General features: G+C 41.9%; 2 protein-coding genes across 7 annotated transcripts in view; one reads left to right on the top strand and one right to left on the bottom strand.

The window, feature by feature from the left end:
• Nucleotides 1-16455, top strand: part of PHF11 (PHD finger protein 11) — a 24093-nt gene extending 7638 nt beyond the window's left edge. For 2 of the 6 annotated variants that reach the window (XM_074535430.1, XM_074535431.1), the window contains exons 5-11: nt 432-565; nt 3516-3562; nt 5913-5971; nt 6369-6435; nt 8212-8334; nt 9520-9591; nt 11538-12863. In XM_074535430.1, coding sequence (XP_074391531.1) covers nt 432-565; nt 3516-3562; nt 5913-5971; nt 6369-6435; nt 8212-8334; nt 9520-9591; nt 11538-11791 — 756 coding nt within the window. In that variant the 3' untranslated portion in view covers nt 11792-12863. The other 4 variants (XM_074535432.1, XM_074535429.1, XM_074535433.1 and 1 more) reach the window with 4 other exon arrangements.
• Nucleotides 14439-26544, bottom strand: part of RCBTB1 (RCC1 and BTB domain containing protein 1) — a 26655-nt gene continuing 14549 nt past the window's right edge. Inside the window, exons 8-12 of the mRNA XM_074535427.1 lie at nt 24554-24744; nt 20866-20992; nt 20258-20409; nt 19522-19652; nt 14439-16648 (exon numbers count right to left, since the gene is read on the bottom strand). Coding sequence (XP_074391528.1) covers nt 16508-16648; nt 19522-19652; nt 20258-20409; nt 20866-20992; nt 24554-24744 — 742 coding nt within the window. The 3' untranslated portion in view covers nt 14439-16507. The remainder of the gene's footprint in view (nt 16649-19521; nt 19653-20257; nt 20410-20865; nt 20993-24553; nt 24745-26544) is intronic.

Genomic DNA, 26544 nt, shown 5'->3' with positions numbered 1-26544 from the left:
GTGAGTTTAGCAGAAATATGATTGATTAAAGGAGGGTTTTTTTAGTTGCCTTTGTCTTCAGCTGCCCTCCTTCCCAATGTCCTGGGTGGGACTCTTCATTACGAAGTTAGCTAGGAAACATAAATACAAACATTAACACAAATTAATGTTGAAATAACTTGGGAAAGTTGCTAGAGCCCTCACATGGCTCTTTGCCTCATTTTACAAACTGATCAGTATGAATTAGAGGTAAGGTAGCAAAAAGGTGGCTGCAGTAATGACCGAGGTAGGCGTTCGCAGGAGTGAATTTACCCAATGAATTACACAGAGGTGACTTGCAATGCTTGCAATGGAATACTGGATTTTCCCCCGGAGAACATCATTTGCCCTCTCTGGCAGGATTTGGAGTAGCTGCCTGTGGCATTTACGTGGTGAACCCCCTCCCGTTGCAGGCGTGCAGCTTCTGCCGCAAGAAGGGGGCCACGGTGGGCTGCGAGGAGCGCACGTGCCGCAGGAGCTACCACTTCTTCTGCGCCCTCTGCGACGATGCCGCCGTGGAGACCGACGAGGTCAACGGTGTCTACAGGTACCCAGCCACTGTCCTGCCACGGCCAGCCTTGGGGGTCAGCAAGGGGCACCCATTGCCTGGGGCTTAAAGGGGTTTTAGGCAAGGAAGTAAGTTCCCTTCTCCTAAAGCAATGCTTGATCCTCTGTTTGCAAACTGTGGGAGAACTGTTCTCATTTCACAGGAAAGCTTTACTGCAGTGGGAAGGAATCTGTTTGGTGCTTGAGCCTGTAACATCACTGAAAGACAACAAGGCAAAAACTGAGAAAGTCAGTCTTTACTGACTCTTAGCCAATCTTCAAGAACAAAGACTTTTATTAATCTCACTCAGATTCTAAATTTTTTGTTGGTTCAGAAGCTCCGGTAGACATGGTCTGAGCACATTCTAGGTCTGCTCACATTAGTCAAATTTGGGTAGTTTTCCCTCCCCATCCTAGCAAAGAACTTTGATTCCCACCAAAGGCCTTGTATGTCAAGTATGTTGCTAGCAATAACATGATTGAATGCATTCTAAGTAAATTTTCTGTCCTGATCATGATAGTCCTGGTGTCCACTGCCTTTGGGCTGCCTGCACTGCCATTGACAGATGAAATTGTTTGGAGGATGCAGATTAAGGGGTTGAAAAACTGGGGCTTCAGGGACCTTTTGAAATGCTGAAGTTATAGTAAAGTCTGAGGTGCATAAAAGCCCTGATGCTCATTTCTGTGCACGACCAGAGAGGTCACAGGTCATGTTAGACTTAGATTAATTTGGGGATCATCTAATCAGTACTTGTTTCAGAAAGGGGTGGACTAGTGCAGTCCTTGGTAGCAGTGGAAGATGGGTCCTTTTGTGGCAAGAGATTTCCACTCCTGGCTGGTTCCCAGTGCTTTCTGTCTAAAGTGAATGCATCTGTGCAAGGCTGTAAGCCCAGCTGTGCAGGGAGGATGGGAGCTATAAAATCTTTGTGAATCTGCAAAGCTCATGGAAGAGTGGAACTGGGAAGATGGTAACTTTCTATGATCACAGTTTCATCTTACAGCTTTAGAAAGGATAACTCAGGCTCAAGAAGACTGAACTCAAGATGTTGAAAAACAAGTGGGACTGACAGCAGTCTAGATACAAGCTGGTAAAGAAGTGCTTGCATATACAGTTTGGTTTGGTGGCATTTTGGAGCTGGTGACCTCGGAGATTTGGAAGAGGGACCCTTAAAAATGCCTTGTTTTAAGTCACTGTGGGACACTGATAGCCTAGGAAACTAGGTCATATAATAACCTTTATTGAGGAGCTGGGAAAGGACTGGATTAGAGAAGGATGCTAGGACAGCTTTCAAGGATTTGAACCTAAAGACTTTTGCACTGTAGCAGTGGTGTAAATAAAGCACAAAAGTTGTATCTAGCTGAAATTATTGGAGAGTACACTTGAAAAGCAGTGGATGTGGATTGACAGCCCCTGCACATTTTCATGGTGAAATATAACATACCAAAAAGAGAGAATTCCTTCGAGAGAGGCAGAGCTGGTGGCTTTAAATTCTGAGTTGCCATCGTTGTGATGATGGCTAGTGATCATCAAAACAAATGGAGCAGAATAAAAAGAGAAAGCAATGGTGCTGTGGAAGTGGCCAGGAAGAGCAGAGGTGGAGAAATTAATACAGTTTGCACTGCTGTCTTGCAATAATGATAGTAGGGGAGTGCTTCCAAATAAAGTGGCCTGAGTAGTAAAATACACTGTCTGTACTTTGTAAGATGTTCTTGTGCTTAGGATGGGTTGTTTTTAACTGTGAAAGACTAGAACTAAAGGGAGGGGAAGAATAAAAAACATCCTCCAAAAGGCAGTATTAGAAATTCAGGGATGTAAATAAGGTGTGTGCAGTGTATAGCTTTCTGATTGCATTGTTAGGCATACCTAAATCTGATTTGTTGTGCTTCAAGATGCATTACATGCAAAAGAAGTTCCTCATCAAGCCAACAGTCTGTATTTCTAAGGGCAGTGCTTCTGTTTTTGTTAAAAGAATGACAATAATTAGAAAATGTCCTAGTAAATGCAGTTCCCTTTAAAAATTGCAGCAGTCTTGGCAAGTAGATTTGTAAGGAAGAGGTAAACTAAGCCATGCTCCTGACAAGGCATTTTTACTTGAAAAGTCACTTGAAAAAGTGACTTGGGATCCTTCTGTAAGAAAGGCATATTATAAAAGTTGGTTCATGTTCTCTGCACATTATCCAAAAGATAAGGAACATTTTCAGATAAATTTGTTTCAGTTTGCCTTTTCCAAGGAATTCACAATTCTCTCATAGAACCACTGAAAATATTCCCATTTCACATATTGCTAAAGTGTTTAAGTAACAAATGGACTGAGCAGCTTTAAGCTACTGGATGTCACACAGGGTTGCCCCATGTAATCAGGGTTTGGGGGCCTTCCATGAGCAGAGGGCAGCGGGAGGGAGGGGCACAGAGATCTCCAGGCAGGTGAGTGCATGGTGGTGCCACGTGGCACTGCCAGCCCTGCAGGGCTGAGGGGTGGAAGGTGACACTGGGCAGATGTCCCTGAGGAGGCTCCTGGCCCGTGTGGGGCAGAGGTGCTGTGATGGAGCAGTGTCAGACTGTGGTGTTTCACCTTGGGAGCATTAATCTCACTTCAGTGCCTCTGACACAGTGATTGCCACTCACGTGAAATGTGTCTGGCTCAGGGCTGAGCAGTGGGCAGGCCCAGAGAGGGGGTCTGGTGTAGCTCATTATTCAGAGCTTCAGTGCTGAGAATCCACTGTGGCTCTGGAAGTACAGACACAAGGTTGTGCATGCACAGGACTTTAAAGCAGGTGGTTTTTGAGATGGGTAATGCTGAACAAAAATCCTGGGTTTTTTGAACTGTCTTTCAGTTTATGTTCGGTGGAAAGGGGAGAAAATATATGTTAAAATAGGTCAACATAACTCTGTTTGCATGTTTATTAATACTACTTCTCTTTTTTTTTTTTAAATTGAACTTAAATTTTAGAGTGTTCTGCCCAAAACATGACCCAGGGAATCGGACCAATCGCTATGGTGAGTTTCTTTAATGACTTCTTTGATTTCATTTGTTTTAAAAATTTGCATCCTACAATCAGTAATTCATAAGAACAAGATAAATATTACTACCTTCATATCAAGTGGTGGATTTCAAATCTTGCAAGACTGGTTTGGTTAGGATCCACATGTATGCGCAAAAATCAAGGGTTTTTTGAAGTGGGAAAAGTTAAAACTTAATCCTCCCAGAATCTTCTTGAAAACTGGCTTAAACCACAATGGACGCAATCCTTAATGGAATAATTCTTACTCTTCTTTGGGCAAGTAGGCCCAAGCAGCTTGAAAAATCCATGTAAGACAGGACAGCCACACACAAGTTTGCACTAGATTAGCAAGGAAAAGGCGGTTTCAGGAGAAGTCACCTTGGGGTTTTATCTGTGGTTATTCAGACATTCACATTTACATCTTCTGTATTCACTGCAGTAATTTTTAAAATAGGGCCTTTCATTCTGAAGGATCCCAAAGAGCTTTTTAAGTGTAACAAAAGAGTTGTACAATCCTTGTTTAAGGATTGCTTCCTGTGCTGCAGAAATGCAGCTTCATTTGGCAGTCCTGGCCCTTCCTGATTCAGAGGTATTTGGAAATGCCAGCCAAAGCTGGACCTTGTTAGCCTAATGCAGAGAACTCTGCTCACACTTAGTGGCTCCTGGACTGGCCTTCACTTTGAATTTGACCTCAGTTGAACTGAGCCCTGCTCCACCCTGATGACACTGAAGAGATGGGTTAGGTGATTATTATTTAAGCTTTTATTCATGAGGGCTGGGGCTTTGTGGAAAGATTCCACAACTTGTAAAAGCTGTAAGGTAGATGTGTATTTATTCAGTACTGGACACATGCAGGATCTCTCTGCAGGGTCTGAAGAGCCTCTCTTATCTCCAACAGGCCTTGCATTCCTTCCACTTTGTTTGGGGTAATGAGCTCTTCTTACCAGGATCCCTGCATTCCTTTTTCCATCTTCACAGGCCTTTGCCAGCATAGCAAGTTACAAGCTAAGCAACATACATCATCTAAAACAGCTATCCTAACTCCAAAATTAATTTCTACCCTAAATTAATTTCTAATGCCCCTGGCTCACTTCTTAACCAGACATACAGTCTGTTTAGTATCTGATCTTGCTGTGGTTCACTAACCAAATGCATCTTCTTAGTTTACTTAGTAGCTTTGCTTTTTACTTATCCATAGTTCTGAATCCTGACCTATTGAAGATGGAGGGAGAGACCCAACTTCCTTGTTCAGCATCTGACTCCGTTTATTCACTCAATCAGTCACTTTTTATAACCGTGTTAATTAAGTTCATGCATATTGCAAACCCGAGCTCACAATAGGTCAGAGATAACACACCAGCCCCTCCTTATGTTTCCAATACCAAGATTTGGGTTCTCAAAATTATTTTTGCTTTCCCAAAACAGCCAAAGATAGAATATCTACTTGTTATGAGAAAGCTGCTTGAGAACTCTGGTATGCAAGGTTCTCAAGGTCTTCATGTTTGTCACTTTTACTTGTAATTAAAAACAACCTGAGAACTTCTACTGTTTACAGAAACCGGCTGTGAGAATTTTACTCCTCACAGCTGTCTTCTAAGCCATTTCTGAAAAAATCTCCAACAGTGGGTGGTTACACTCTTCTCTGCCTTTCTCTGCTCCTGCCATGTCTTCTTGCCAGAGCTATCCCTCTCTGCTTGTGATACTGTAGCTGTTTCCAAAAGCTGCCAGTTGTGATGTTGGCAAGAGTCTGGTGCGTGCTGATGGAAAGGATGCAGTGAAAGCAGAGAATTTTTCAGAGATCTTGTACCACACAACTACAAACACTTTGTAGCATAAATAATAGTAAACTGACAAGTCAGATGGCTTCTGGAGGTTTTCTGGGAGGGTCCTTAGGTTGATGAAAACACTAATGCCATTTATATGTCTTTGATACACCTAAGTAATTCTTTATGTAGTCTTAGTTTTGAGGGTGTATTAACTTACGTAAGAATTGTTTGGAAAACCAAACTGGTTTTTACCACCTAGAAGTGATGTTGCTGCCAGGAGGAATAAGTTCACTCTGCCACAATTAAAAATCTACTGAGTTGAAAAGGTTAAGTGGTATCCTAATGCTATAATGATTTGCACTTTTCCTGATGGTTGATTGATGCTTGCAATTTTCCTTAATGCAAACAGTGTGAATTCTGCTGAAATGTCGGGTTTTTGGGGAAGCTGAAACGTATTTCTGCCTTGCCACTCAAGGGGCCTTACTTCTTTAGCTTTTTGGGAAGAGAAAGAATTTAAATATGTGTGATGGTCAGTCTGAGGTTGTCACTTTTGTTACTTTATTGTTTCTTGATTCCTAGATGCAGCTAATAAGAAAAGAAGACGTACGTTGACATCTCCCACCATCACAGAAGAAATGGTAATTCTGAATTTCAGCAGTACTAAAACAGGGGACCCACATCTGCTACAGCAAAGGACTTGCATATCAAAGTATTCTGACAGTGTTCAGAAAGAGCCTTGGGAGTTCCCAGTAGGCATTTGTTAACTTCTTTGCTATTTGCAAATGCAGTGGTTAAGGAAGGTGGTGTCCCAAGTGTTTGGCTTTTCTTAAAGCATTTTTGCTTTGAAGCAGTTTTTGCTTCCATTTTCAGAATAGAATGTCTGCAGAGGAATATTGTTAGCCATTCAGAGAGGCTGACTCTGTTCACAGACATGTGGACTGCTTTTTATCTTTCTGCTAAGACACAAGTATGATAATGACAACAGCAGTAAATGTCAGCATGATGTAAAAATGCAATGTTTGGATTTTCTTACAGAGTACAGAAGAGACAGCAGAAGAAAACAGTTTACGAATCCTAAAAAGAAAAAACAACAGGCATAAAGGTGAGACTCATTGGATACCAGAAGGGTTAATTCAGTTTTTACTGTGCCTGTGAAACTTTCAGCAGAGAAACAAGGCATGCAAACGCTGCTCCTCCAGCAAGGACAGTGGGAAGACAAGAAGATATGTGGCTCAAGAATGCAGTGATAGATGGAACAAAGGACTTATTTTCTGGGAGCCTGGGGTGGGATTTATGATAATGGATAAATTGTAAGTGTGTGTAGGGAGTGTATATGAGCAACACACTTAATGTGGAGCCAGGGTGTCCATGTACGGTTAGGTGAATTCCCTGCAGAGCCTTGGGCCTGAAGAAAGGATGCTCTCTTTAACTTCAGTGTTAAGGAACCTTATTCTGATATTTTGGACATTTGAATGCAACTTCATGGAGCAACTAGGAGGTACTGTGGTCTGTTGTGTTCAAGTGCAGAGCTTGGAGATGGCTGGTAGCAAATTCTATGCTGCAAATGTATTTTTATGATTCTCCTGAGACAAGTGGCTGTCTCTGTGCTCTGGTGTGGCAGCAGAAGTCTGATTTGCAGAATGCTTTAATAACTGTGCAGCAAACAAATGCCTGTGGTGAGACTTGCTGTGTGATGTGAGCTGGTGATTCAGATGGGAATGCCCCGCTCTGGCTGGCTGCTGTGTTCAGCTCTGTCTCCTGCAGCCAGGGGTGCCTCTGCCTGACGTTGCTGCTCCATATCAGAGCTGTTAAATCTGAAATGGGAACCCTGGAAGGCATTAACAGAGGAGGTGCTCTGAGTAGGGAGCAGCACATCTTGCCTTTGGAAGCCTGGGTGTACACAGGGCGCTTAGCACAATATAGGCTGTCACTGCATATATATGGTGTTACAACAGTGAGATGGATCACAGGAGCTGTCCTGCAGTTTTCATGTTACCCTGAAGCTCCTGCTGAAGTTGGGATTCTGCTGGCACTTGGAAGTTTGGAATGTGCTAGTGGTCATTATTCACCTCACTGTGGATATGCTTAATGTATGGGCATGGTATTGCAAGTGGCTGCCTAGTGGTCTTTTCTGAATTTCATTACCACTGTAAAGAACAGGAAACCTATAAAGAATCCTGGAATACTCCTAGAGCATCTCCTGTAAGTGAGAAAGCATTTCTTTCCTCACAAATGTCTCCAGTAGAATGTAACATTGTTTTTAAAGAGACTGGCAGACTTTAGTGAGCCATCCAGTGGCTCTTTGCTTTTGAACAGCCCATTGCATTGATCTTACTAAAACTTGCTGCTGCTCACAGATAAAGAAAAAATGGTTATTTCTCTATCAGTCCAAATCTGACAGAGTCGGTATATAAAATGGGCTGTAATAAAAAACTGTAGTTGCCTGGATCACTTGGAATAAAAGTAGCCTCAATTTTTACCAAATCTGATTCATTTATTGCACTGTTTTCTGTCTTTAGCCTGCTCAGTCCATGGTGTGGTCCTAAGGATTGGTGAAGCTGCAAGCAAGACAAATCACTAGGGGGTATCATGAGCTTTAGGAATGGAACATTTAGAGCTGTGGAGCTGTTTGCTTGTGATGAATGAAGCCAAATCTAGAGCTTAGGGAATTTTACACCCAGCACAGTGCTTACATTTGCCTGGCCACTTTTTTGTTCCCACTGAAAAGGGCTGTGTGGGTGGCTGGAGGAGCCAGAGATTTGCAAAACTATTTGTTACTGGTGGAAGGGCTTTGGCTTAAATTTCAGTTTCTGAAGAGAGGGAGCAAAGCCCACTTTACAGATCACTTCTGTATGAGAATGCTTTTGTGTTTTAACAGTTCGGATAGACTTCGTTAGGAAGTGCAAACAAGCTGGGCTTCTGGATGATATATTTGAAGAAATGCTGGACACACTTCATCTGGCTCAGGAAAAGCTGATGGATGACAACACTTCAGAAAGAGGTATGTTTCAGGGGAACCCATGGCCCAGACTCTGCTGTCAGAGTAGAGGTGCAGATCTGAACCCTGGGCACTTGGCCCTGGGCCACCTGCCTGAGAATGGCATGGTGCTAAATAACTCAGTCCTTATTTCTGCAGCTGTGCAGGAGGTTGAAAATTACCTCCCCTTTTGAATGACCACTTACAATGAAAGTTCCAAGGAACTTCTTTCTCAAAATTACATAAGAGCTGCCAACTCAGCATCTCCAGTGAGACCTTCTGACTTGAATTTTTGAAGCCACCTTTTACATGCTGGCATATGCATAGGAAGGTTCAGTCCAGCCTCTCCTCCCAGGAACTGGGGAACAGAGAGGTCCTGAAGAGAGCCAGGTTTTATTTAAGTCATAAGTCTGTGTTGCTCTTGCAGCTTCACAGAGGTACCAGCTGTCTGTTAATATCAGCACTCTCTTCTGAGTGAAAATCCCTAAGTATGTACATTTTAAGGCTTTGGATGATTTGTTACAAGTGTACTGTCAGCTGTTAGTGTCTGTTTCAGGTTTTTATGGGTTTATCACCTTGCATGAGGTACTTTGTTTTTGAAGAATTCCAATCTAATGTTGCTTTGTCCACAACACAGTTAAAGAAAGTTTTGAACTTTCCTCTCCAACTGCCCTCCCAGTTTTGCAAAGTTAGAAGTAATACCTTTGCATAAAGAAGGCCATTTTATGCAAAGTAACTGAAGCACATGCATGGAAAGTGAAATGTCCTACCTGGAAAGTCTTCCTTCATGAGCAGCTGGTGTGTCAGTTGAACTCTGTGAGTGTTTTGTATTTTGCTTCAGCAGAAGCCTCAGGTATGAAATTGAGGTGTAATTCTTGGATATTTCTTAACAGCAAATGGGGACAGCTCAGCCCCACAGCTGATGTGTCAGGAGGAGTTGGTACAGTCAGCTCTGCCATCACACAGTCCTGGCACACTGAAGTCAAATATGGCTTAAGTGAGGAATAATCTTCTGTGTAAAACTTAAAAGAAAGAATTGACAACTTGATCCTTTTTTCTCAATCTAGATTATATGAGAAGGAAGACATCTTAAAACCTTGAGCAGTCAGTATAATGGAAAATAAGTAATCACTGTTTTGTGGTACCTCTAATGTAGGGCTCTGTAAACCTTTCCTCAGTAGTATTACATCAAATTATCTCTTTCCCCAGAGTATGAAGAGACAGTGATGGCACTGTTTGACTGTGGACTGTTTGAAAACATACTGACAAATATTTATTCAGGTAGGTGCAGAAAAGCTGTCAGAGGAGCAGCTGATCTGGGATTTGGCATTGAAGTTATTCTAATGAGAATTTTGATAAAACAGTAATTTAAAATGAAAATTCCAAGGAACTTTTTTTCTCAGTGTTATATAAACAGTTGAATAAAAGCCATGGCTAGCTGAATCTTTAGAAATACATTCTATCACATGGGGCTGGCTGACCTGAAGGAGGGAGCCACTCACAGTTCCACAGCTTTAGAAGGCCAAAGGGTCTCCACCCCAGGGGAACTCGGCTCTCCTGCAGTTTATTTCCTTCTCCACAGCCTCCCTTCAGCAGTTTGCCAGTGTTACAGCTCTGCTGCTGGCTGACAAGTGCTTGTCAGAGTAGTGCTTTCCACTGAAACACAGCAGCCAAAGGCCAGCAGAACTCACCTGGACTGGGGGCAATTGTGCTTTGAAAAACAAGATGAGAATGCTCAGAGTGAAATGCAAACAAAGGCAGGAACAGTTTCTTGGTAGCACTGGTGTGGAAGAAAACTGTTGGGCTTGGATTCTCAGCTGTTTGAACAAGGCTGAAGCTGGTTTTCAGACGGGCAGGTCTCATGCTTCCCATTTCCCTCTCCAACAGCTGTTCTAACTTTTGCTATAATTTATTCTGGTGAAAAGGGTTTTAATTAGCTACTGTTGAGGTTTGGTTATGTGAAGATGATGTTTGCTGTTTCCCCTTCACTTGACTGAAAAAGCCACTACTCCCTTCAGTCTCCATTCTTGCACTTAAATTCCTTTTTCAGCAGTTGGAGTGTCCAGTGTTGCAGTTGTCTGACACAGGTTCCACCACTGCCTCATCTGAGGACATTAAAACATCTCTGCTCAAAATTCCCCATGTGACACAACCTTGGATCACACTTGTTTCTTTCACTGCTGCATCAATTATTTCATCCTCTTCTCGGCTTACAGGAAAATCTCTTGATATTGGCACCTCCCTGCACACAACCATGTGATTCTCATGGGTACTAGTTGTCCCCTCTCCAAATCCCCACAACTCAAGCAGCTCAATTCTTCCTGTACCACACAATCTTCTTTTCTGAGACCTTTTTATTTCAAGGTCAATAATAATGAGGTTGGTTCCACAACTGATCCAAGAGGAGTTCTTAAAATGAAGCAGTGAGAAAGAAATGAAAACCATGCTAATTACAAGTGAAACTGTAGAGGGGAAAGCAGATCACCAGCTGCTATTTTTTTCTTCTTTTTTGTTTATTGTTACTGTTGTCATAATCTCTTATAAGCTCTAGCTAGCTTTGTGGTGACATACAAAGTCAAGGACTACATAAAGTAGGACTGGTATAAATTCTGTGTTTCAAGCTAATGATTTTGGGCCATCTGCCATGCTTTAAATTCAATCTTTTTGTCACTTCTTAAGTCATCATGCAAATCCTGTTCTAAAGCCTTACTTGCCAGCACAGCAAGGCCACTCTGAACTGTAACTGGTGAAATGGCTTTTTAAAATCCCTTTTTATGTACAGGGATCCACACTCCTTTTGCAATGTGCAGCTTTACTGCAAACTCAACTGCATGTAAAACCTTCCACACAGGATATGCTGTTGCCTCAGCAGCAGTTTCAGATTTCTAGGTTGGAGGGTCTTTTCCTCTCCTCCAAGGGAAAGTGACTTCTTTTAGTTTTGTTTTCAGTTCTGTTGGACAGGATGCCTCCCTCAGATTCCCTCTCCTCTGTGCTGGTCAGCAGTCTGGTCAGAAGCTTTTGAGCTCCTTGACAGCATTTTTTTTCAGGGGCTTGGAGCAGCAAATTCTGCAATTCAGATAAAGGTTATGGAGACAAAGGCCATGATACTTAATTTTAAAACTGTTGTGCAGCTCCTTCACTGAGAGCCCCATAGCACTTGGGGCACTCATTCCAGGTCCACTCAGGCCATTCCTGATTTTACAGAAATACATTTTCTTTCCCTTCAGCTCATTTCCGCTATGAGGTGGAAGGTTCTCAATCTGTCACCTGTCGTCCTTTCCTGTGGAAGTCATTCCCATCACCGACATCTTCTCTGGGCTACTTCTATTTCTGCCACATCCTTTTTGTGGGATCTCAGCACCTCAGGACTGAGGTGCCGAGTCACCGAGACCACCCTTGGGGGGCTCGGGAGTCCTGGAATGTTGCCAGAAGTGTCTGGTGGCTGGACTTTGATCCTACACAGGAGATGACACCTGTATGAGGATAGGAGAATTTCACCGGGGTGAATGGTGAAGGGATAAGTTAATTAGAGGGTGAAACACAGGGTTTAGGATTTCTGTACAGGGGGGTTTAGAGAAGTAAGATGGAGGAATTGGGGCGTGTCCTGTCCTTCTTCTTCTTCTTCTTCTCCTCCATCTTCTGTGGTGATGTTGGCACTTTGGGATTGGTCATTACTGAAAGTGCACTGGTCAATAAGGGTGAAAGGTATTGGGGAAAAATGATAAATATTGTATACATAACTTTGGGTATAAAGATAGGTGACCGCCCCAGAGGGCAGGGGAGTGTGCTCATGGCTGGCTGCTGAGCAGACCTCTGTCGGGCCGAAAGAAAATCTTTTAGATAAACAATTAATAAACACCGAGACCGAGAAAAGATCTGAAGCCTCTTCTCGTCCTTTGAAACGCGGGCTGCCCCAAGGCCACCCCGGGCCTTTCCAGGCCATCCAAACAGCCGAAAACCGGACACCTTTTGACAGGAGAGAAACTGAGCTGTGGGTGTTCCATCTGTAACGCTTCCAAATGCTGAATCAACAGGATCACAGCGTGTTCTGAGTTGGAAGGGACCTGCAAGGATCACTGAGGCCAACTCTTAAGTGGCCTGTATGGGAATAATGGGGATTGAACCCATATCCATTGGCACTAGCACCATGCTCTAACCAGCTGAGCTGCTTTATTAATTTCTGATAATTAATTCATATCCAGATACTCTCTTAAGGGTTTTTCCCCCCTGGTTCCACTTGTACAAGTCAAACTTCTTCAGGTATGTGTCACCCGAGTGCCGAGGGAAGGGGCATCTCCTTCTCTCCAGTCAGAGCCAGCCTGGGGCACCAGGTCCCTCTTCAGTGACTGTTACCAGAATTTCCCATGGGCAGCAGGCACCAACAGTGCTCTGGCTGCCCATCTTCAACAGCCACACCCAACTTTGGCTACTGCATTTAAAAATGTGTCCCTGTCCCTCACCTTCCACATCCACCCACAGGCAGCAGGTGCTGTGTTTTCTCACTCAGAGGAAGGAGCAGCAGGGAGGCAGAAGGCCAAAGTGCTTTCCTTTCTTTTTTTTTTTTTTTTTTTTTTTCAAAATCACTTAAGGCTTTTTTATTTTGAATGGCATAGGGTAAACAGCTGGTGATGTTTCTGCACTCTCCTCACTGGAACTTTGGAGACATTCTTCAACATCTTCTCCCCCAAAAGAAGAAAAACACATTCAGTTTGTACAACATGTCTTTTTCTTACTAGGACTTGAACTCTCAGCATTCACACACTCTGAGAAAGTTGTTTGTTGTTCACAGACCAGCCTTGCTGCTCAGAGGTCACCGACACCTCTGTGTGTCCTGCTAACTGAACAAGGCAGGTGCTTCATTTAAAACTTGGAATTAACCCTGTAAGGTTGTGGTAATGCTTCTGAATAGTGGCCAGGTTCCTTACTGAGCTCTCACTGACTTCAATAATCTTTAACATTAGGGAAATGGAAGCAGCAGAGGGAAGCAGAAATGCAGTCAAACAGGGCTTTGCAAATAAGGTAAACAACTTTGATAATCCTATCAGGATACTGTCAATAATGATTTTGCCAGAAGCAGGAGAAAAATGCTATTGAATTGTGGTTTTGAATGCAGTTGTCCAAACTATCTGGTTTAAGGTTTAATTTTGTTGTTGGCTAAAATCCATTAGGCTTGTAATTTGCTTTAGGAGTGTAATTTAGAGATGGTATCTTTAAAGATTTAAAATACATCATTGTTGGGGGAGTTCTCACACAAACAGGCTCTGAAAACAGAACCTTTAAACTCATATGCCAGTTAACACAGGGGATTAGTAGCTAAACTAGTAATTTTTACATATGCTGAGATGTTTGAAATTTAATCTCAAAACAAGCTGTGTTATAGATGGATGGCAGAGGCCATGACTCCTGCTCTGTGCTGTCTCTGACACACCAGCCAGGCTCTCAGCAGACACAGAGTTCAGCTCTTGGTGAGGACACCGGCTCTGCAGGGTGGTGGGTTACAGGCATTGCTGCAGAAAGGCAAAGGCTTTACTGCAGGTTACACCAGCAGTGATAGCTCTGCAGAGTTAATGAATATGTAATCTATTTTATATCAGCAATACTTATGTATAATAATAAAATATTTTTGTTCCTTCATAATTAAAGTTTTTTATCCCTTTTTCATAATAGGAACAGAAGAAAAAATCCAGAAACTTCTGGAAAACAGAAAAAGACTGGATCACAAGATTGAGCTGCTGCAGGACTTAAAAGAAGTCATCCTTTCTACTCCAGAGAACAGGGCCAGTACATCCAGTACAGCATCTGAATAACTCCTCTCTGTGATGGTGCAATTGTTAGGAATTTTAATGATAAAAACCATAGACCAGTCCGGTCAGTGCTCAATTCCCCAGCCCCAAGATGAGGGCTGAATGGGTGCAAGAATGTGGTGTTATACTCATTTTTATACCTCACTGTTGCAATAATTTAAAGTCCTTCAAGTTTTCAAATTTTCCTGTTCAAATTTTTCCCAGCTTCCACTAGAAATTTCCACTTATATTGCACAATGGAATATAAATGACTGTTACTAACTAAATTTAGCTTTTGCAAAAACTCAACAGAACCCTCCAGGGAAGACTTTTTTTCTCAAAGCCAGGGGAGTGTTGAGCTGCCACAGAACACTTGCTAAATTCACTTAAACTGTGGGAGCCCTCTCCTGCCTGGGCAGTAGTGCCTCGCTGTCTGTGTCTATTCAGTGATGTTTGAAGGATCATAGTGCTGCTTTGGCTTTCCCAAAAAAATAAATGAGCAGGACCTGCACTCAAAGAAGCCTTCTGGATTACAAACAGGAGTCTAATTTAAAAAGCCAAATTATTCTTTATTGACTGGTCAAGGTGCACTGTTTCTGCTATACTGGCAGTGGTAAAGCAGTATAGCAGAAAAGGGCAGGCAGACCAGAAAGGGTTGGGCATTGCACTCAGAACAAGTACAGTGTCAAATGGAGCAAAATAGTGACTGGCTCTTCCCTTCTCCATTAAGAAAGGGTTCAACTTTTGTTTTGTCTTTAAAATATTGTTTGAATACAGAAAAGCCACAATAGGCTAAGTTAATAAAATAAAACATTTTTTAAAGGAGCTGTGTGTGAAGTTGTGCTCCCCATCCCTAAGCTGCTGCACAGGACACAGCCAAGAAGGGGGAATGCTGTCAGGCCATGCTCGTGCTGAGGGACAAGCAGAGCACTGGCAAACACCACTTGGTGTGACACAGGTGACATCCTGTCACAACAGCTGTATTCTCTCTCCATGACCACTTGGAATTCCTCACTTGAGCTTGCTCTGTAGGAAGGTGGGGATTGATAAGCACAGAATAGCAGCATTCAAAATGAGCTCTTGAACAATATGGTATGCTTGATTCAACAAATAAACAGTAATTTTAATTGCTTACAGAGTTCAAGTCTGCTGCCCTTCTAGGCCTAGAAACATCACCAGAACTTGAGGGCCACTCAGCCTGAAAAAAAACCCGCCTAAACCAAAAATGCATTAACAAGCTCTGTTATTAAACACAGTAAGAACGATAAGGATGGTCCATACATACCTTCTGAAGGGTTACAGCCACTTAAGGATGACTTAGTGTAAAAAGTCAGATCCACAGAGTGAACCACTGAGGTCTAAAATTAGTGCCTACAAAGAAATCTGTGACCTTCTGAAATCAAGAGCACAGGTATTTTGTCAGGCACAGTGAAATCAGCAAGATTCATTGTAGAGGGTAAGTTGGGTTTTGGCTTTATTTGTTGTTTTATTGGGTTTTCCTTTGTTGTTTTGATGAAGTTTTTTAAATGAAGCAACTTAAGATGCTGTATGTAACACAGAAAGCTTTTAATGTTCTTCAAAATCTAAAGTTTGCTAGTGAAGAGGTACAAAAAAGTAATTTTATTATATGTGGTTTAAATTTAGACAATAATTAAAAGCAAAATCCCACCCAGCTTTCCCTTCCCCCTCTGATGGAACCAACATAATCTGAAGTCACTGAAGAGTGGAATTATTTCCATTAAGCATTATAAATAGTGCTTGAACAGATTCCACAAAGTACACATTACAACTTATATTAAAATATACCCAAATAATAGAGATTTACTTCAAATTAGTTTTCCTAGTAACTCCTTTCTTCGAAGTGACTTGCAGAGGCTTTGAAGATACATCATTTTTGCACACTTGAAGCACTGGATACACTTGGTTAATTACACACAGCAAATGGCCAATTTATTCACAATCATGCAAATGCAGCAAGAGATAACCATGCCATTTGCTCCTCTATAATCCCAGGGAGTTAATGATTGAAGTGACATCATTCAGTGGCTCAGGCCAGACTATTTTCCAACCCCAGACAGTAAACTGGAGATAGGAGCAGGCGGTGCTACAACGGAGATTTCCTAGGCTGGAAAGGCAAGTGCGGAACAGCGGCCGGAATCCTTCACACACTGCAGCATTCCCTCTCTGCCTGAATCCTGAGCTGGATCCACCATCCAGGTTTGTTAAATGCAAGTGAGTATTTTGCTTGACATTTTTACAACAGTTTGCTCTTGAGCACTGAAAACATTTGTTTTCACTGTGGCCTTTCGGGTTCTGTGGTGGAAGAGACCACAAAACACTTGCCTGGACCCACACAGTTACATTGTAGCTGGAAAAAGAACCCCACAAACACCGCGACTTACGGCCTCATTCTTTCAGTTCTTAAAGGCTCCACATTTACTGGCTTTAGCAATAAATTCCTTTAGCAGGGGACCATCCATTTGCCAAAATGCTGTAGTTTGTGTCACTTCTGTCAAATGATTGACACAAAACTTAAAGCAGAATTCCTCTAAGTCCTAAAGAGGTGGGAAAAAACAAAAAGAAAAAATGTTATCTTTGCTTTCAATCACAGAAAATATCACTGAGGCACAAATGCCTATTTATGTTTTATTTTTGCAGCAACTTGGACAAACACACCCAGTGGCTCTGTGTTTTCCCCCAACAGTCACTATGTAAATGCAACAGAAAATAATGATTCTACCCACATACGTCACTATGTAAATGCAGCTACAAGAGGAAGTAACCAAAACTTGTTTCTCACTAAATAGCAGCAGTCACAAAAACCAGCTGTTCTGAGCAATATATATTTTAAATTCTCACACTTTGTTTCATCTGCATTCTCTGACAACTTTGAAACTCCAATGTAAATAGGAGATCTTGGGGTAATGATGTATAACCAAGACTGTGGGTAAAGAAAATTCAGCTCTTTTCTTTCACAATATGAACAAATCTATTATTTTTAAGGTTGCTTGACTTCCTTCCTGTTTCTTGAAGGGCTTAGCTAGATCGTTCCAGTTCCAGGCTCAGGGTATCCTGACTGGACAGTTTATACAGCAAAGATTGGCAGGAGGTCCTTCTGTGCATTAGAAACAACCTCTGCTACAAAGTACTTCACAGGGCTCCTGAATGATTCAAATGCAGTAGTGGAGCACAGTGCAGCACAGCAATCCTTGCAGAAAGTGGGCTCTGGATATTTGAGTTTACTTGGAAGTGACTCCCATGTAATAATTAGAAAAGCCTCACAACCAACATTGCGCCCTGGTGATGTCAGACAGAGAGGATGCCTTAAAGAGCACCAAAAAAAGGCACAGTCCTTGTCAGTGCAAGGTTCCCCACAGAACACTTCCCACTCAGATTATTTCCAGCTCCTCCTTTGAGAAGGAAGTCTACTCTGTGGCGCAGATCTAAGCTGCTCTAAGGAGGATGCTGCAGCCCTGACAGAAAAGGGCAACTGCCCACACTGTTCTGGTTTCTTTATCAGATCTTTGTAGGACTCTGTATGTGAGAACATGCTCTTCCTTGGCTGCTCAGCAGGCTGGGCACTGCAGGAAGGCAAAACAAACTCTCTAAGCCCCATGATGTAGGAAAGATTGAATAATATTCATGTTTTCTCTTAAGGTCAATACTGAAACTAGAGCAACTGTGTGTGCCAGTGCTTGACATAACAGTAATATAAAAATATATCCTGGCCTAAAACCAGGCATTCTGAAGCTGCAGATCTTGACTTGTGTGGCATCTGTGCAACAAAAAAAGACAAGCTTATTAGAACTGAACACTGACAGTTGTGGTATTTTTTAATAACAAAATTAACTTGCATTTTAAAGAAAATTACATCATACACATTACAATATTTCGCACTGCTTTATTAAAAACTTCATATTCCAAGTCAATGCAACAAAAGCACACAATAAACAGAATTATTGTAGTATTAGTAACTCTGGAAAAATCTAAAGTTCTGTTTAAAAAGAAAGGCTGAGTTTCATTTGCAGATGGATGAGCTCCCAGCAAACTACTCAGTATAGACTTAGGTGAATAAAGGCACAAGGTACAGCTAAGGATTATTTTAAAAGCTACAAGAAGCTAGCCCTGACCTAAAAGAAACTGCAGGAGTTTCATGTCATGGAGGTATTTTAAATTAGTGAAGCAGCTTCTTTGAAGTGTTGTCTTCCAGCACACCCGCCCTGAAAGAACTCCATCAGCCAAGCAATTGCAAGCCCCCTGCCAGCCCTGCAGCATGTAAGCCCAACTTCTGTTAAAGTCCAACCCCTCAGCATCACCATTCTCTCCTGGAAGCAGCACTGAAGCCTATGGTTCCACCTTTACTTAGCTAGGGAGCTACAGCTGTGGCAGAGTAACTGGATTCCTTACAGCCCTTACAAGCAGAATCAACCACACACCTAAGACCCATCCTGCAAACCATCTCTGGAGGCTAAAAAATGGGAATCTTCCTAATTTTTATGAACTTCTATCAAAGACATCAATATTCACAGTAGATCAGAAGCCAGGACAGACACTAACAGCCTTGGGTTAAGGTCCGTCAAGCAAGCATCACACCTCAAGGCTCTGAAATAAGTTAGGGCAAGCTGCATGCCAGCTGCTGGAAATCAAGTACAAGAAAAAGCAATAAGTTGATTTACTGAGTACCAAAAAACTGCTTTGTAAGCACAAGCAGCAAGTTCAAAACCAACCAATTGTAAAGTTGCCAACGCAATGCACAGATACTACTGAACACAAGCAGCCGAAGCAAGCCCAGGAATACTTCCTGATTAGTTCCTAAAGCAGCATGTTAGGGATCAAGGAGTGAAGTCAGACATTCCACAGTGAGGAGGTTTCACTCCCCTCTTCACACACTGTTGCTCTGTCTTCAACATTTATAAGGCCCCTGAAGCAGTTCCTATCCTGACACTCATCAGCATACTCTGAAAACTGGAAGCGTATTTGTACCTAACAAACAAAAAAGCTAAAAAAAACCCACCCCACCAACCAAAAAAAAAAATCCCAAATGCAACCTACCACCATGTCATCACACACAACACACAGCCTTACAAATCAGTAACTTAAGGCTTAGCCTGCTTTTCATTATGTTACTTTTTGTTTAAACCCTCCCCTTGTTTCAGACTTAGTGTTTCCTTCCTCAGAAACATCTGCGTAGTTCACCTAGTTCACCTTCCCAGTACTGGTTTATAGGGAAAAATGAAAATAAAAAATGAGATACAAAAACTGTATTTGCCATGAGAGGTAAGTCCAACATTCTCAAATTCTGAAAATGGCAAATAGAATTAAATGAAAGTAAGAGAGAGCTTATATGAAAATGTAACCAGCTGCTTTTCTCCAGAGTTTAAGTCAGGAGGCAGCCACCCATTTAAGAGAATGAACTTTAGAAGTTTACCTCTGCATCATATCTGACAGCAGCAGAGAGCAATGAAAATGCATTTTCCACAGTAATTCCTCTCTTGATAATGTGCTGACACAGTTTTTTCAGTCTGTTTTCACAGTATGAAGTAGCCAAATCCAAGAGCCCTGCAATTAAAACATCATGGTATCAGTCAGTTGTAAAATCTTGTAACATCTGTTTCTGCTCCTGCAAAGCTCTGTCTCTTATAATGTGCTTTTTCCAAGCAGTTACTATTCAGAAAAAGCAGATTAAAGGCAAAGAAGGGCTTTTTATTACCTCATTCTGCACTCCTGTTAATGTCTGTAATTATGAAGGCTGTCCTACTAACTTGCATATCTAGTGGCAGGCACCATAGCATGAGTAAAAAACTATTATCAACAAATGGGCTTGAATTACAGCTTGCTGTAATTCCTCTGCAGTCCAAGTTTCCTCCCCATTAGATCTACTGAGATTCTTTGATCCTATGCCAAACAGTAACTGACTCAAATTAGTAAAACATGCAAGTATTTTCACCCAGAGAAATAGTTCCTCTCCCAACCTTGACCAAACTGCTCATAGGTTACTTCTAAATATACATTATTTTTGCTGTAGTTAAGTTTGCTACAACAGCATTTTAATTAATCACCAGCAAAACACATTCTAGGCTAGACCAGCAGCCTGTATTTAGTCACTTGTACTGCAAGCCCTGTGCCAGTTGTTCTGGCTCTGCCTCCTGGCCCACGAGCAGTACCTATTGCATCTTCAGGGGGGAGGTCAACGCTGTCCGTGTACAAGTACTCGAGGAAGGCACGATACACAGGGTAGGAAAACTGGTCAATTTCTATCACCTCCTTCATATCCTCGTTCCAGTATGACTGGAACATGGTTCTGAAGTGTTCACACCTAGGAGACAGAGACATCATCTGCAATACTATTACACACACACACAAATGTTACATTACAGTCCCCCCCGAAACACATATTTGGGGCACTCTACATAACTCACAAATATTTCACCATGCCCCATCGGGGTCAGCAGTCCACATTTTGATTCCTAACACTGCAGCCTTCATTATGCATTTAAATAAAACTCTTCTTTTGCCCATGCTACAGAAACATCTGTGTATACACTGCAACCAGACCAACTTAACAGAATTTATTATTTCAGGAAAAGCAGGCTCAGTGAAAAATTAATGTGGACCTCCTTTTACCATCACTTCATTTAAAGCTATTATGGATACATGGATACTATCTACTACAGGTTTTGGGGTCCCTCCTTCCCTCTTACTATTTTTTGCCCCTTTGATGATATCCTAAGCTTGTTCTGTACACATAAGAGCTGTGAAACACAACCACTACCTGATTTTCAGCACAGCTTTGTGGACATGGATGTACTTTCCATCCACACGGAACTTCAGGTCTGAGGTTTCTGGGCTGTCAAACTCTTTCTTCAGAGACTCTGCTACTGTTAAAAAGTCTTCATGCTCTACAGAAACAATTTCAAAACAAACAAACAAAATGAGATGTTAAGAGCATCTTAAATGGAACATACTGATCACTAAAGCTAGCAACATAACCAAGAGTTATCAAGGAAAACAGATCTGTGTCAGGGATCCACTGGCTTAAGCAGAAAATGGGAAGAATTAATTAATCCAATAGCATTTCCTGTTGGGAAGGGCTGCTCCACAACAGCTACAAGCAGCAATGGTCAGCAGTTCCCATTCCATCCCATGGCACAGAGGCAGCACAGCACTAAGGGAAGTACCTGGAGAACTCTGGCTCCATGTGGGCACTACCCACAAGATTCCCAGCCTCCAGGCAGCTCAGTGCTGGTGCTGGCTCAGCTCAGCTCTGCCCCCTGACCTGCAGAGTGCTGCTAATGGGAGTCTGCAACACCCCTGAAATCCCTGGGGAAGGGGCCTGCAGCACTCCAGCCACACTGACACCGTGTGGGCTGGGCCTAAAAAGGAAACAGGTCAGCACATGGTCACCTTTCTGTGCTGGCAGATTGGATACAGCCTGCAGGCTGATGAGATCCTTGCCAGGGCTCATTAACATGAGCTATCACTGACACCAATTACTCAGTTTATCAGTCAGTTATAACAACACAAAATCCAGCAGCAGTGCTGCTCAAGGTACAACCAAGGACACAGAACCTCAGCAACTCTGGAAGTGGATTAAAGCAGAAATACCAGTTTTCTCTATTGAGGCCTGCGGCACTGCTCTCATGGAGGTCCCACTCTGTCTCCAGAAATCATACAGGAGATGCAGTACAAGCTGTCTGAGGCCTTTGGTAAAGCAAGGCCTCTGAAATTTCAGAAAACCTAATTTAACCCACCATTTTGATGCATCTTAGATGTGTGTTCCAAAGCAAGTGGCTTCTAAGTAGTGAAGCATGGAAAAGGAAAACAAATGGATTTCTACTAAATGGAATGCAATCCACAGGACTGCATAGAGTTCATCCATATACAATCTGCACACCACTCTTCACTGTTAGGGACACTAAATTATTTTGCATTTAAGAAGAAATACTGCTGGAACAAACTACTCAGAAGTGGCAAGCCATGCCTGTACTACACAAGAGCTTACACTCCTCTGACTTACATGAATCACCCACAGAAACTGCATCTCCTCTGGCCCAACTAAGCCGTGCTCCAATCCCTCTCCATTTGCTCATGTGATCTTTTTTTGCTAGGTCATGAGCTTAGCTTAAGCTATGCAGATCAACTTTCACTCCAAATACTTTCAGTCCTGCAAATTTGTATTTTACCACAGCCAATCCTGAGTGGCTGATTCATTTTTTTGGCAGGGACACTGTAACTGTAAGTAGAACAATAACCTTTACACAGAGTTAGCTGTCCCTAAGAAAACAAAACAACGCCAAAAAAACCCAAGCAAACAAACAAACAACAAAACCATAAGAAAAAAGAAGTGTTTACTCCTATGTGATTAAAACAGGTGGGAAAGGAAAACACATATGGAAAATGGAGATTTAAAAATGCTGAGCAGGGCTAATTATTTTGGTTTAAATATTCAGTAAGATTGCCAGACTAAGTGGGGAAGAATCCCCAAAGGCTAAGAGGAATTAAAGTGCAGGTAACAGAGGTCAAACACCTGGCTATACTCAGTCTGGGAACACCTCATAAAAACAGGGGACTTGAAAGCAGGGAGAGATGTCATTTAAACAGCTCTCACTATTAGCAAAAGGCAACAGACAGGCCAACCAGGAGACCCCCACAAGTGTGGAGGCAAGAGAGAGCAAGACCAGCACATATTGCAGAGGATTAGAGAACAGAGAAGGTGACAAATGGGATAAAAGCAGACTTAGATTTACCCAGGAGCAGACAGCTCAAAGTTAATCTTCTCTCTCTTGAGCATCTCTACTCAGTTCTCCCCTACAGGTGAGATGCTGTTACCTGGACCTCTACAAATAACATGCTAAATGAGAAGTTACCACAGAGAAGCTGGGTTAGGACAAGCCAAAGGCAACAGTAAAGTCTGAGAGACTTAACTGGAGAGAGGATGTGACCCATGGCTCCCCAAAAACAATTCCATACAGGGACTAACAAAATTAGGGTCTGTTGTCAATAGATTAGATGTCCTAAGAGATCTTGAGAACTGAGGCAGCAGATGTAAGATGAAACATCCTTATTTTTTTGAACATGAAAACACCTTTATGTTTTCCAGGAAGTGCAAGCTAAGCCCTTCATATCCTATTTGGGTTCAAATAAGAATTAGCAGCATGTGGATCAAAGAAAATAAAGAAAAAAGGTTTGATCTTATTTGTTGGACACAAAGACAGCACCCCACAGAGTAATCCAAGGCAGTATAAGAAGAGAGTTCCAACAGAAAAGCAATTATATAAAAGAGTCTTGTTTCACAGGGACTACTATTTACAAGTCTGCCCATCTTTAAGGATAGTCTAAATATACTTGAGATAAATCATCTCATGAAATGAAAACTTGGAATTCTGTTACTTTCAAAACAAGAAAACACAGGGGAGAGATTTGCTCCTAGAAGGGCAAACACTAATGAGGGGAAAGCTACAGGCAACACTTAAAATCCAAAATTGTTAGATACCAAAAAAAAAAACAAGCCTCAGGAGTAATCTTCCAAGCAGGAATAGTTTTAAGAGGAAAAAATCCCCAAAGTTTTGTTGAATAACTCAGGATTCCTTCCTGGACCTGGAGTTCAAACAACACAAACATAAGAAATACCCTGTGAAAAATGCATATTTTGCGATTGGCTTTTTGCAAATATTAAAATGAATATTATATGTATTACGTTAGAAAGTTATGCTGTATTAATTCTCTTAAGTAGTGTGTTAAATATAGTTTTAGATTATAAAAAATGTTAAAATAGAAACTATGCTATGTAAGATACTTTTTTTAAAGAAAGGACTTGCAGCGAGATAGCAGCCACAGGACACCTAAATCTTTCAGAGAAAGGGAATTTATTGCTCTCTTATCAGAAGAAATGAACTTCTTCCTGCCTCAATCAGCCCTGAAGATGCCGTTAGGATTAAGAGGAAGAAGTTGACACTGACCAGACAGAATCTTGCGTTTGAATGGAATTTATGCATCATGTATGAGATGTATGAATGTGCAACAGGCTATTGCTTTTAAGGGTTAATCCTCTGCTAATGTGTGTCCTTTTTCAGGCTTATTTTGCCCAGACAAAGGTACCCGGATGTCCATAACTCTTTGTTCTTATTGTCTCATTGTCCTAATTCAGTTTGTCCTAATTATTATTATTCTTATTATATTACTATTTTTATAACCATTTTATTACTATTAAACTTTTAAAATTTTAAAAACAAGTGATTGGCGTTTTTCACACACAATATTCATGCTGCAATGGTAAAACAGGGTAGGCTTTGGATGTACACTGGCAAACAACCTTGTTACCCTTACCCTGGATCCCCAGCTGCTGAAATAGCAGAAGGAAGAAACAACTCGCCACTGAGCTGCCAAGCTTCCCTCCTTGAAACAGGAGAAGCAGCGTGCTGCACCAGTCACGAAGGGACATGGGGACAGCGGGAGCTCACCTACAGAGAGCAGGCGCCACATGACGGCGGGCGTGGCGAAGCAGGCGAACACGTCGTCGGTGCAGGTGAAGTGGGTGAGGTGCGGAACGGCGATGGACTGGCCCCGGCACTGCCCCCACATGTACACCTGGCCGCTCTGCGTCTTGGCCGCCGACGTGTGCGCCGAGTGGCAGGCCGCGATCTCCACCACCCTGCGGGCACAAGGAACACCGTGAGGCGCTCGCAGCACTTCCCAAAGGCCGCATCAAAACAGCGGCCAAACAAACTACGCAGCAACATCCCCGTACTTGGGGTTTTGTCCTGCAGAAATGCGATACTGCTTGAACGGGAATTAAAAAATCCCACAATTAAATTTGCAGATTGTAGATTTTATTGTAATCAGATGTTGCTTTAGCTATGTCCTTCTTATCAACTGACTTTCCTCCTATTTTTTCATAACTATGGAAAAGGGGATAAAGAAAAAACAAGCTTTGTGCTTTGTTTTTCCCCCTTAAAACCAACACACATCAGAAACTTATTCTCAAGAAGAAATTTCTTCTACCTTCTTTTAACTTGATTTTTGTAGGTTGACAGAGCTGTGACCTACTACTGCCTGTACTTCAGACTTCTTATTTTGCTGTACAGCTTACTTCTCTCAGCACTGAAATTCAGCATGAAACACAGCACTTCATTTGAGGGGAAAAAATTCTTTAAGAGCTATGGTTGTTTTTAAATAAAGTCTACATAGTCTTTTCACCCACCCCACACAGCTTTTTAAAATACTACAGCTGCTGATGCTCACTTATCTATCCTGTTTTCCTGTTGCTCAGGCAATCCCTAGATTCTTATCTGAAACACTGCAAGAACTGAGAAGGAATACAATTCCAATTAAAACACCACAAAGACATTGCCAGAGTTTCTGTGCATGCGACAAGTAAAACAGGGAGGGTTCCCAAGTTCAAAATAAAAGCTATGCTTTCCTGTTTTTTCTCTGTGGTAAAAAACACATCAGAGGATTTCATGCTTTTGTGCCAGAAACCCATCAACCAGGACAAACAAATATCCTCCCAAGCTATCTAAGAATACACACACAAACCTGTGTATTCCTTTACAGAACAATGCCCATGAAGAGTTCGATTTTTAAGCAAAAAAAAGTTTTAGCACAACGTTCATATTTAAAGTGCAAAAATTATTTCAAGACAAAACTCAAAGAATTTATATCACTTTCAATGTTCGTATCCATTTCTGGCAGAAAGAAAACTGAGTTGTTTTACACTACTGTCAACTTATGAACCTCTATGCAACACCTCTGCAAGACACACCATAGAGTATTTATTTTAGAGACAACTTTCTTTTTGTCACAACTATCAAGCTAAACTACTTCCCTCTCCAAACCTTCTTTTCTCAGCAGAATAGATTCTTCTTTTTACAGACTATACAGCACTTCAGCAGTACCAAAACACACCTCTGGTACACATACTTATAGCACATGTACAGGGTAACGTGTTAACCATGCATTTAACAACAAAATTCAGGAGGATGACCTCACAGCTGTTCCTCTGAGCTAACACACAAGGAAGTCTAAACACTCCTTACATCTGTACGTGCAATATTTTTCAAGACAGCATCAAATGAAACCTCCTAAGTAACTGCTGCCAGCATTAAACATAAATGACAAAAGAATTACATAAACTAAAAGATCAGGAGCAGCAGTAATGTGCTTCATGGGAAATGACAGCTCACCCACTTTTAGCACCGTTTCCAAGGGAGCCAAGTCAAGCAGGATGAGTAAGTTCAAGTGACTTATCTCTCCCTTAGATCCCAAGCAGAAGTTCTATGGTACTTCCCCCTCCTTCATCCACTGAACAAATGCCAGCTTTATTATAACCCCATGCTTGGGTTCACATATAGTTCTAAATGCAACAGTTCTCCTTAGTTTACTCATGAAATAAATCACTAACTAAACAAAGTTGATCTATCTGCAAATGCACACATTTCTCTTGCACTGCTTT

The sequence above is a fragment of the Zonotrichia albicollis genome, chromosome 2, assembly GCF_047830755.1.
Source record: "Zonotrichia albicollis isolate bZonAlb1 chromosome 2, bZonAlb1.hap1, whole genome shotgun sequence".
NCBI classification, from domain to species: Eukaryota; Metazoa; Chordata; class Aves; order Passeriformes; family Passerellidae; genus Zonotrichia; species Zonotrichia albicollis.
This window is presented reverse-complemented; position numbering and strand designations above follow the sequence as displayed.